Here is a 12,232-nt window from a genome sequence, read left to right as displayed (position 1 = left end):
ATGTTGGGTTCCGGTGGTTGCTATAACCCTCCTGCTGATGGCATGGGGAATTTTGCCAGAACCAGGCTGTGAGTTCATCTCTGATCTCCCTGCCATGTGAAGCTTTTGCTTCCACACGCTGTCCTCAGTGGCCACCTTTCCCAGCAACTTTGGCAGTTTCAATGGAAAAGCCAGAGGAGCTAATCTTCAGGAAAGACAAGAAGTCCCTGAGGGGGGACAGAATTAGCACATTGAAAATTTACCAATTAATTTGTGGCTGTGAGATGGGGACACTACGAGGACAAGACCTCAATGATCTGGAAAATCAGAAACTGTGAAGGCGAATTCCACCTGACCGCAGGCTTCTGTCTGTGGCTCTGTGTCTCCTTCCTTAAAGCTTCTGCTTCCTGGACAATCATGATAACACCATGGCAATGGCTATGTCCTGACACTGTCCCAGGGACCTGACTCACACGTAAAACATGGTGTTGAAGCCTCTGCTCCACACTAGACTGAAGTAGCTTCTACTGTTGTCCTCATTGTACACTCCAGGCAAGGGTGGCTTAGGTTGGATTGAGTGATGTACCAGAGGTGATGAAGCTGGAAGGATGAACAGGCAAGATTTGAACCTCAGTCTTCATCATTGTAAAGTCCAAGTTTCCTCCACCTCACCCTCCTATGTCAGGTCTATATTTACTAAAAATACAAAAAAACTAGCTGGGCGAGGTGGCGGGCGCCTGTAGTCCCAGCTACTCGGGAGGCTGAGGCAGGAGAATGGCGTAAACCCGGGAGGCGGAGCTTGCAGTGAGCTGAGATCCAGCCACTGCACTCCAGCCTGGGCGACAGAGCGAGACTCCGTCTCAAAAAAAAAAAAAAATAAAAAATAAAAAAATAAATAAATAAATAAAATAAAATAAAATGTATACCTCCCCAGGGCACACGGTGAAATACAGGGTTACTGAAGAGGAAAATTACATTTCCCATTCAGTAATAGCAACTAAAACAAGTTCAGTGGATCAGGTGATCTCAGGGCTGTGTGGTTCTGTTCAAGCTGCAGGATCAACTAGAACATTCCTCCTAAGGGAATGCTTGGACCACAGAAAGTGTGTGTGTGTGTGTGTGTGTGTGTGCGCGCGTGCGCATGTGTAGGGCGGTAGGGGTAACCCAGTCCTAATACTGTGGGGTCCCTTTCCTTTGGAAACAGAAAAACTACCGGCAGAGGGTCGATGAGCTGAAGTTCACCAGCGTGACCAACAGCTCCCAGATGGAGCACGCCAAGAAGAGCCAGGAGCTACAGAGTGGGGTGAGTCCTGGGCTGCCCTTTCTCCACCAAGCTGCTGTGTCATGGGCCTGGGATCCTTCAGGGACAACAGCAAGTGCTGCCCAGGCATGATCCAGAAACCAAAGAGCCTTCCCTTTAAATAGGCTGGACCCAGCTTTCCCCAGGCTTCCAGGCCGTTTCTGGAACTGGACACCAGGGCCCTTGCTTCATCCACCACCATCTCCCCCGATTTTATAAGGGATAGATGCAGGGCTGACTTTATTCCTTTTCAGCTTCCAGTATTCTCTAGTTCCCTTTTTCTTCTGTCTCCTATCTCTCGTCAAAGACTCTCTAATTCTGGAGCCTGGAGAGAATTATCTTGGAGGAGGACAACATTTGTGTTTGGGGTGTGAGCAGGTCACACCCACATAAGCTTATTTATGGGGCCAGAACAAAGAAGCACCACACACATTATTTACAGATTAGTTCTCTACACCAAGCAGGACCATAGTTGCCACAGTCTGTCCGGGACCTTCCTAGCGTTCCTTCCTAAAGGTCCAGGTGAGATATACTTGCCAGAAAGGATACTATCAGCATAACTCAGAGTCAGCAGAAAGCCACTGTTTGGAAACTCAAGTTGGGGCTGGAGGGGAAGCAAGGAGAGAAAAAGAAGAATGATAAGTTTGCCATGGAGGAGATGTCCACGCATGCTCACTTTCCTGGTGTCAGTACCCATGAATGGATTAAGGTTGATTATGGAGGGGAAGGAGGCAGAGTACGCTTCTTATTTTTCCCACCTGGGGAGTCTGTACTACTCTGAACCCCGTGGTGGGGTATTTTTATGGCCACAGATAGTGTAAATACCAACATTTGCGGAGGTTGATACCATCCCAAAGTTAAGGTGTGAAAAGAGAAACCTTGGAGGGGTTTTCAGGTTGGCTCCCTGCCACATTTTTCTCCCAGCTCCTCCCCACTGCTTCTCCTTCTCTCATCATCTCTCCTTGACTGTATTCTGTCACTCAGAGTCTGATCTGGTGGGTTTTGTAATGGACTTTCTGTGCAAGTCAGAGAAGTGCCAACCAGACAGAGACACCATGAGGGATGCCACCCTGCCCACCTCGCCCCTGCCACCTGTTCCTGACTCAGTGCTCTCTCTCAACAGGTGGCCTACAAGGCAGGAAATGAGCAGTCTGTCCATCAGTATACCATCAGCAAAGACGAGCCTCTCTTCCTGCGGGCCCGAGCCAATGCTGCAAATCTCAGCGAGGTACAGAGAGAGGGAGTGGGCAGCATGAACTCTGCTCTCCTTTGTGTATAGCCACCTGGTAAACCAAGCCCACCAGCCATGGCATAGTGTCTGCGTCAACTGAGGTTACATACATCTGTTTGTTGTAAAAACAGCTCACCCAGCAGATCTGGCTCCTGATCAGTGTTTTAGGGGGAGAGGAGGACAACTTTCACAGGAATGGGCTAGCGGAGGACTCCAGCCACTGAATGTATCCTGGGGTTGGATGTAGGGGTTATTCTAGGTGCCAGAGTTGAAACAGCATAATCGTGGTAGAGGGGAGTAAGAGCTCAGACATTTGCTCCAAATGGTCTGGGTTTGATCCTTGGTTGCCACTTACTAGGTGTGTGACCTTGGGCAAATTCTTCGTTCTCAGGTGTCCCATTGGTAAAGTGATGCCAACATTAGTCCCATCGGGTTGTCATGAGGTTTTAGTGAGTCTCTACACATCAAGCACTCAGAGGCAAGTGCACAGTGGTAGCTGTTAGTCATGAAAGTACCCATAGTTCCAACTTTCCTCCTGTCTGTATCTTCTGGGGAAGGTGTTTTCTTCGCTGTCCCTGCTTAGCTCCCAGGTCTTTGGGTTCCTCATCTGAGAAATAGATGGGGAGGAGAATTGGGAGGAGAAGCAGAGGTTAAATTGATTCACATGCAGAAAGGGAAAGGAGCCTTCCAGAAGAAAGATCTTGAAATTTGGAGATAAGAGCAGGAGAGAGAACGGGAGGTGCAAGGAAAAGACCCAGGTGGACTAGAGGCTGGGGGAAGGTGGGAGGAAAGAGAAAGAGGTGCAGCTGGAGCTGCTGCTGACCGGGTGGGGTGTGTGGACGGAGATGGAGAATAGACTTCTCAGAAACGTCACTGTGTTGTGCTATGCTATCCTACCTTTGGCATGTTTTTGAGACTTCCACGAAAACTCCTAGTATTTGTTAAGGCTTCTGGAGTTTAATTTCTGCTTTTTTTTAATTGAAGCCCTATGTGTTAAGAGGCCTTAAGGCAGGAAGAAGGCCTGGCTGTATTCAGATGACATGATTTCTGTGACTCTCAGAGAAGAATGTAATAATCAATATTGCTTTCCTAGAATGGTCATTAGAGTCTAGAGAAATGTTCTCACATGAGAACCCTTTCACATGAAAACCTCCTCACCTTCTCTCCTAAATCCCCTTAGAAACTGTACAAGAGCAGCTGGGAAAACCAGAAGGCAAAAGGGTTTGAGCTACGTCTTGACTCCTTGACCTTCCTGGCAGCGAAAGCCAAGAGGGACCTGGCTAGTGAGGTGAGTCTGTCCCCAACTTGTAAAAGAGACTGCAGAATCCTGTGTTTTTATACCTGGGAGATTCTCTGAGTGTCTGGGCAGGTTCTTAATCTCTCTGAACCTCAGGATTCTTATCTATAAAATGGAGATAATAGCCCTAACCTTGCAATGAGATAATCACATCCGTGCCTGTCTATTTAATAACTGCTTGCCACACATTGATTTTCAGTAAGTGATGACTTACTATTTGTAGTAGTAGCAGGAGTAAGAATCCAGATTTCTCACTTTACAGATAAATTGATGCCCAGAGACATTCCATGACTTTCTAAGCACATTGTGGTCTGTTAATGGTTAATACAGGCTCTGGTGTCAGATAGACCTTGTATAAAATCCCACCTCTGTCATCCATTAGCATTGTTACTTCAGGAAGGTTGTTTAAGCTTTAAAAATCTCAGTTAACTTGCTGGTAAATTGGTAATTGCAAAATAATGACAAGGAAATGGAATGAATTGATGTACATGAAGTATTGTATAGACTAATGCAATCTGTTAGGAGTCGGATGTGAGAAAAGGAGCTTGAGCCAGGATTTAAGTCAAACTCTGCTTCCTTCATCGAGAAAGTCTTGCTTCCAAAAAAGATCAGCTAAACCAAAAACAACTGGCTTGGTGATGTGGTTGGTTTACATTCTGACATAAGCCCTTTATCTTCTTCTTAGTCGGTAACGTTTTACAGATCAGCACTGGTCTGTGGATGCACTTCAGTTACACAGCCTTGTCCCGTGCTTGGTTCTACCATGGGTTCGATAAGGGGTGGCAGATATTGATACTGTTGTTGTTGCCAGAGCTGAGAGTAGAACATGAATCTACCACTGACTGAAGCAATGATAATGTTGAAAATCATGCCCCACACTGGTGCCTTCTGACAGTTTTCACAACTTTTTCATATTTATTCTTGCTTCGGGTCCTTGTTACTCTCGACCTAGTGTTGTTTTTCAAACCATGTGCTCCTTTTTGCCCCTCATACTTCCCCAAATATATATGTACTCCAGTTATCTTTTAATTTGAGTTCCTTTCATAAGCAGCAATTGTAGTTTGGCTATTCTGTATGTTTTTCATTTCATGGCTACTTTTATTTATAACTCTGAGCTTTCTGGCAGCTGAGGTGAAAAGGGAAATAATGGGTAATAATATTTTCTTTCACTGATGAAAGAAAATATATCAGATGTTCAAAAAAGGCAAACTTTCATTTGACTCTAGTTCTAATAGGATTCTGTCCAATGGCTTTGTCTTAGCTCTCATACATGGAGTCTGAAGCCTAACAATTCCTTTAGGAGAGTCTAATGTATCCCTGCTCTGTTCCTATTTAGGTGAAGTACAAGGAGGATTATGAGAGATCCAGAGGGAAGCTCATTGGGGCAAAAGGTGTACAGGGAGATTCGCAAATGAGCCACTCACTGCAAATGTCCAAGCTGCAGAGTGAACTGGAGTACAAGAAGGGATTCGAGGACACCAAATCCCAATGCCACGTCTCCCTGGACATGGTCCACCTTGTGCATGCCCGCAAAGCTCAGCATTTAGCCACAGACATAGGCTACAAGACGGCGGCACATCACTTCACGGCTTTGCCCACAGACATGAAGGTGGAATGGGCCAAGAAGGCTTATGGCTTACAGAGTGATGTAAGCTCTGTGTGAGTGTGTGCACATGTGTGTGTATGTGTGTGTTGTGTGTGTGCTAGTGCAAGTGTTTCCCTAAGCCATTCAACGCAACTATTTATGCTATGGGACACCTGTTTCTGGATCCCTAAGTGGCAACACTTTACTTTGTTAGTGGTTTAACTTTTATTCAAACTAGGCTGATTTTAGATTCTGTACTAACAAACAGAAGAAATCATAGAGTTACTTTTTCCTTCTTGGAATTCTGGCCTACATATGTTTTCCAGGTTTCTTTTTATTGCCGGGGGGAAGTATCTTTGTGTCACTCCTAGCAGTGGCCTGCTAGGGGAGAGCGTCGCTGATAACTCACCCCGACTTTGGTAGTTCCCATTTTTGGAATGGGTAGGTCGCTAATCTTCAATAACCCTTTCCCCGTCCTCCTGATCCTCGCCTCCCAGTTCTGCTTTCTGTCTTCAGGTGACTCTTGCACAAGAATGGGGGTGAACTGAGAAGGCAGGTCAGCTGCAGTCAGACTATTACACAGGACGTGTGTGTGTGTGTGTGTAGACACACCCTTCCTGGTAGAGCTGTTTCATGATAGATGATGATATGCTAGTTTTAGGGAAGTGTCCATTTAAATGACTTTCCATTAAAACTACTCATTCAATGGAAACTAAAGAAATGAGAAGAAATACACCCTGACCCCCCACCGAGGTGGCCAGGAAGGAATTGGCACTGTGGGAAGCCTCCGCTGTCTTGTGAAATTCCCTCAAATAGCGCCCACCTGGGTTCTGTTGTGAATTCTCATTTTCTTGTCCCCCGTGTGTCATTTTAAACAAGAAAACTGGTAATGCAGACAATGAGGACGTGCTTCTTTCCGAGTAGACTCTTCCGTAATGAGGGGCAAGGTTGGTTTGGCCCCTCCTGCGCCACCCCCAGTAGTGTTGGGTGGGGCCTAAAGCCACTGTCCCAAGGGATGCCTCCAATTAAAGGGGAAATTAATTGACTTTTGGGAGCCCTACCTGTGACTGTGCAGAAATGCGTAAGACAAAAGTGGCATCTAATTTGACTCAGCTGGCACCAAGGCTGTGTCGGGAGCCACTAATAGCCCTTTAAATGTCTGTGCACCAACAATGGCCTGCTTTTTTTTTTTTTCTTTCTTTCTCCTTTGTCAGAACCAATACAGGGCAGATGTGAAGTGGATGAAAGGCACGGGCTGGGTCGCCACCGGGTCATTAAATGTGGAGCAGGCGAAGAAGGCAGGAGAACTCATTAGTGAGGTGAGATTTCCTGACAGCCTGTAACGGGCCTGGCTGCATTAGGCGTGTGGCGTCTCTGTATAAAATTAAAATAATTTCCACTCAAAAGGCAAAGAAAAAGGCAAAGCCACATGAAAGACCTCAAAACCCAGACTAGGGCTGGTAATTAGAGGGAAACCGCATACGAAACACACACAGTAGGGGCCCTGGCAAAAACAAAGTGGGTGACAAATGATATTATGAATAATAATGACAATCAAACAGAGCTCAATTGCTACCCACCAACTTACCTTTTTAATGAAGCAACACAGGAGAGATGATGAAAAGATACATTTATTGCACCCAAAAAGCCCTTCGGTGACTTTAGGCACATTTTCTTCCTCTCCCTTTCTGCCACAGAGTCAACAGTTTTTGAATATTCACGTGGTGGTCACCATGTGACATGGTTCTTTCTAGAGGGAGGGTCTCACTTCAGTTTACTCAGTTCTGCCTACTTATAGCCACCTTGACTGGAACCTACAGCATCACTGCTTGCAAAAAGTTGTTTCTTCATATTTCATGATGGTGTCATTGAGCAGCTCTTTCTGAGTTTTTCAACCTCGGCGCTATTGACATTTTGATTTTTCTTTGTTGTGGGGTTATCCTGTGCCCTGCAAGATGTTTAGCAGGACGTCCTACAAGGATGCCAGTAGTGCCCTCTGTGGCAACCAAAAATGGATCAAGATATTGCTGAATGCCCCCCAGGGAGCAGAATTGTCCCTGTTGGAGTGGCACAGGACGAAGCTCCCAGGAGGCTGGACACCATCAGACCATTCACACCCATGCTCTTTATGTTTGCTTGTGGGGAGACTTGATCAGAAGACAAGTGAGCATTTGCCTAGTTGTCTTCAGAGTAACCTGGTCTTTCTAGACTTTTCTGGGAGGGAAGGGGACCATAATGGCCATAGTCCCACAGGATGTTAGCTTTGGCAATGAGCCTCCTGGAATTTTTTTTTTTTTTTTTTTTTTTTGAGGAAAAAGCTTTCTTTCTGAACCTATAGTTAAAATAGAAAGACACCCTTGTTGGTTTTTCAAACACACCCGTCCAGCATTAGTATTTTCCCATGGAACGTCATTCTCACTACCTGGCACACTGTAGAGTTGACTTCAAAAAGTGGCCTTATGTTGATTGGCCTGATTTTTAGGGACCTTGGTCAACACTCAAGGCTCAGAAGACCCTGGGAACTCCATGGGAATAGCACTGCTCTAATTTGTTCATTCTAGTTCAGGAGAGGCCCTTTGGGAGGATGAATGTGAAGAACTTGTAGGAATAAACATTTAGGTTTGAAGATTCATGATCCCAAACTCTCAATATTGGGCTCACTCACAAAAGGAAATGAAGACTAAAGACCATATTTGCATAATTTAGACTTCAAGATGATTTCCTTCATGTGTCCAAATCTGGCAGCCAAGGAATCTTCAGGGGACCATGTATCCCACAGCTGTTAGTTAGTCGCCTCATTGTGCATACTTTCTCAACAAATTTGCTTATCCTCTTTGATGGGCTTATCGCATGCTAGTCCTCAAACTTTAATAAGTAAAGCAAGATATCTTTCAGCAACTTTCCCCCCCATCTCATGTCAGGCTGTCACATTTACAAGTTAGTGTCGAATTGGGCCACCTTGTTCTTCTTCTTCTTTTTTTTTTTTTTTTTGAGACGAGTCTTGTTCTGTTAACCACGCTGGAGTGCAGTGGAGCGACCTTGGCTCACTGCAGCCTCCGCCTCCCGGGTTCAAGCGATTCTCCTGCCTCAGCCTCTTGAGTAGCTGAGATTACAGGCGCCTACCACCACACCCAGCTAATTCTTATATTTTTAGTAGAGACGGGGTTTCACCATGTTGCCCAGGCTGGTCTTGAACTCCTGATTTCAGGTGATTCACCCTCCTCAGCCTCCTAAAGTGCTGGGATTACAGGCATGAGCCACTGCGTCCAGCCTGGGCCACCTCCTTAACTTCCAGAGAGAATGCCTGGCACTGTTGAAAGAGCCACAAATTCTCACGCACACCTACGCTCCAAAGCAGAGGTCAGAAAGCCTTTTCTGTGAAGGACCAGATAGTAAACAGTTTTGGCTTTGTAGGTCATATGGCCTCTGTCACAACTAGCTGGAAAATGGCCGTAGGCAACATGTGAGTGAATAAGCGTGGCCATGTTCCAATAAAACTTTATTTGCAGAAACAGGTGGTGAGCTCGATTTAGCTGTCTATTGATCTGTGTCGTCTTAAGACAACCCAATATACAAAAACCCAACCAGATAAAGGAGAGTGTGTTTAAGACAATTATTCTGTTTTGGAAAGCATAAACTCTGTGATCTCATTAAAGTCATAATGGTTTCAGTCTCCTAGAAAAGTACTTTGATTTTTAAAAAAGAAATTAATTTAAACAGATTTTCAGAATACTTCAAAATTGGGTATCTAGGTCTTTGCCAGCATTTTTGTGATTTTTTTTTGTTTTTTTGCTTCAGTGTCCTTCAAACTATGTGACGACTCTTTTCAATAATGGCATCCTTTTTCTTGTTACTGTAATATTTTGAAGAATTATTTCCTATGTTAACTGAACTAGGCTCTAACGTGACTGGACGGCATACAGTCGGGGGCTGCTAAATGTGAGGGTTTTGACTGCGATAATGTCTGCCGGTGTTTTTTTGTGGAAGGAAAATAGAAAGCTTAAATGGATAAATGTAGCTCTGAATGCTCTTTCTTGCTTAGAAGACCCAAACTAAGATATGTAAACAACTGCGACAAAGTATTTGAAGCCTATAAAAAGAATCCTTTTCTAAGTGTGTATCCTACAGTCTTTTACTAGTATAATCTAATTTGGAGATGTTTTCTTTGCACCAGGTAGAAATACTTTAATGTTAATTGACATGAGGTTATTCTTAAATTGAAACAAATATTAACCTGAAGGCACCTAGGATATAAAGATGGAGGAAGCAGAATAATAATTATGTTCACAAATTCACTCTAATCTCAAGCAACCTATGATTTTCTCTTTCAAATGGCATGAAAGAGCAGCACAAAATTCACAGCTTTGATCTTTTTCTGCTCAACAGAAGAAGTACCGTCAGCATCCAGATGCTTTGAAGTTTACCAGTATTAAAGACACTCCGGAGATGGTCCAGGCCAGAATTAGTTATACCCAAGCAGTGGATGTAAGTGATAATGTATATACATTATGACTCTAAGAGTGGGCTCTTCTTTCAACACTGCGATTGAAGCGGAGGGGTTCTTGGGTTTTCTCCTTCTGTTGTCCTAAGGATGAAGGCGCTCCCTGTCCTTTGCAGAGGCTCCCTTAGTGGGGGTGCTTCCTCATTAGGATGCAAATGGGGGTGTTACTGCACTTAGAATGCCAAGTGGGGCTCCACCACCCCACTGCCCCAAGATGCTCGCCCTCCTTCCCATTTGCATGTCTCACCAATTTATTCGTGGTGAGGCCGTTTTCCCTTCTCCTTTGCTCTGAAAGTGTTGTTTTCAGAACTGGGTGAAATTCTTGGTAATTGGAATCCTGACGCTGTGCTTAGAGCTCTTTAGGACCCAAGGCCAGCAATTGTTGCTCTATGAATTTCCCAGAGACTTTGAACATGATTTGGGTCTGATTTATATACATTAGACTAACTTTCAAGCCATTTCCCCATACTCCTTTAGGATGTGAAACCAAGATTTGACCCTTTTCCCTCTGTGGGAAAGGTTGGCTGGGGTGCAGGGTTGCAGGGTCGGCTGGAGACTAAAGTGAACGATGAGGTCCTGAAAAAAATCACTTTATGATGTAGATTAACCCTGTTTGGCTGATTCTACTAAGAGAAACCCATGGATCTTTGTGCAGGGCAAATCTGGCTTTTAAATACCTTTAAACCATTCAACTTTCCATGAGGAAAATTTACAAACCTTGAGGGTATAGGTTTCAAAATTCTCTTCCTTGTTTCCCAATTGAGCAAATGATTCTGGCTCCGCTTTATTTGACAGGCATTCTGAAACAGCCTGAGTGCCTGTTAGAATCTGGGATGGGATGATTTATAAGCTTATGGATTTAGGAATTTATAACTTCTTCATAATCAGCCCATCAGAATCAAACTGATTTCTGAGAAACACAGATGGTCAAACAAGAACTTCTGTATGAAGAAAAACAATACCTGTTTCTTCCTTACCCTAGCCAACTCTAGGGGGCACTGCTGTGATACGTAGAAACTTGGACACATCTGATAAGATTTGGGATGGAAAAGCCCTGTTTGGAAACTTTCTCTGGTGGCCGATGCCAACTGCGTGTGTCATTATTAACTACCAGGACATCCGAAGCTTGGGTCAGAGCTCTGGGAGAACGGAGTCCCAGACCCACCCAGGAGTCATGTCTTAGGGGAAGAATATTTGAGATGGAGGATCGGAGGAGGATTGAGATAGGGAGGAGAAAACCTCACCTGTACAAGAGCCATCTTCTTTCTCACCTTCTGTATCTTGATGCCCTCTCATAGCTGATAGTTAATCACCAAATTATTACTACGTGTTAAGTAAACCTCGTTTTCTCATTTGACACCCATCTTAGCAGTTTACTGTGAGTGGGGCATTCACTGAGGGGAATGCTTCAGCTTGTCATGTTCTGAGCTAGGAAGCAGAGCTTGGAAATGACACGCATGCCACCATGCTAACTGTAAAATCTGGGTGGAGGCAGGGTGCCCGAGATCGTGTCTTTATGAGGAGGTGGCAGCTACTGCAGCTTGGTCTCTTGGAGCGTCACCTGGCTTGTGGCTGCGTGGAATGGGCTCTAGGTTTCATGCAAAACCTCCCTCCATCCACAGAGATTATACAGGGAACAAGGAGAAAACATAAAGCATCATTACACGCCAACTGCTGACCTCCCTGAAGTCCTGCTGGCCAAGCTGAATGCCATGAATATCAGTGAGGTGAGTCTGACCCAAGAGGCACGCGTTTTAATGACAGGAGAGCAGGGCTAGTCATGGGCAGGCACACAGTGCCCTGTGCTCAGAAGCCCCTGAGCTAGTTTCATGTTCTGCCATCACCACCTTGAAATATGTGACATTTTTGAACAAGGGACTCCACATTTTCATCTGCATTGGGCCCTGCATACTACATAGCTGGTCCTGCAGAAGAGTCCCGCTCATTTGAAAGAATGATCTGGGAAAATTCTCTGCCTAGTTCAAAGAGCATTGGTTTGGAGGAGCTGGAAAGTGGGAACATCAGAATATAGCTGAGTATATCCAGTGGCTATACCAAGGGAAGACCTGGGGCTTAACTCCTCCTCTCCAAAATCTGTCAGCTCCCCTGCCCACCATTTCTGTTCTTTGATAGAGACGTCTGACTTTTCTTTATCTGACATAAAGCACTATGCATATGCAATCTCGTGCCTCCTTCTTCCAATCAAATTGCTGCTTAGAAAAATCTGTGTCTGTTTGACTCTAAAGCCTTTGCTTCCCCTCCCCTCTATGCCTCAACCTGTCCCCGCTCAACCGCATCCCCTGCCCACCTCCAATGGTGGGCACAAGGCAGGATCCAAC

At 45.0% G+C, this 12,232-nt stretch overlaps 1 protein-coding gene across 4 annotated transcripts in view; it reads left to right on the top strand.

The window, feature by feature from the left end:
- NRAP (nebulin related anchoring protein) overlaps positions 1 to 12,232 on the top strand; it is a 76,611-nt gene that overhangs the window by 37,807 nt on the left and 26,572 nt on the right. For all 4 annotated transcript variants that reach the window (XM_050802689.1, XM_050802686.1, XM_050802687.1 and 1 more), the window contains 7 exons: positions 1,184 to 1,282; positions 2,403 to 2,507; positions 3,691 to 3,798; positions 5,144 to 5,455; positions 6,607 to 6,711; positions 9,779 to 9,877; positions 11,516 to 11,620. In XM_050802689.1, coding sequence (XP_050658646.1) covers positions 1,184 to 1,282; positions 2,403 to 2,507; positions 3,691 to 3,798; positions 5,144 to 5,455; positions 6,607 to 6,711; positions 9,779 to 9,877; positions 11,516 to 11,620 — 933 coding nt within the window. The remainder of the gene's footprint in view (positions 1 to 1,183; positions 1,283 to 2,402; positions 2,508 to 3,690; positions 3,799 to 5,143; positions 5,456 to 6,606; positions 6,712 to 9,778; positions 9,878 to 11,515; positions 11,621 to 12,232) is intronic.

The sequence above is a fragment of the Macaca thibetana genome, chromosome 9 (assembly GCF_024542745.1).
Source record: "Macaca thibetana thibetana isolate TM-01 chromosome 9, ASM2454274v1, whole genome shotgun sequence".
NCBI classification, from domain to species: Eukaryota; Metazoa; Chordata; class Mammalia; order Primates; family Cercopithecidae; genus Macaca; species Macaca thibetana.
The sequence above is the reverse complement of the archived record's forward strand: the minus strand, read 5'-3'. Positions and strand labels throughout refer to the sequence as shown.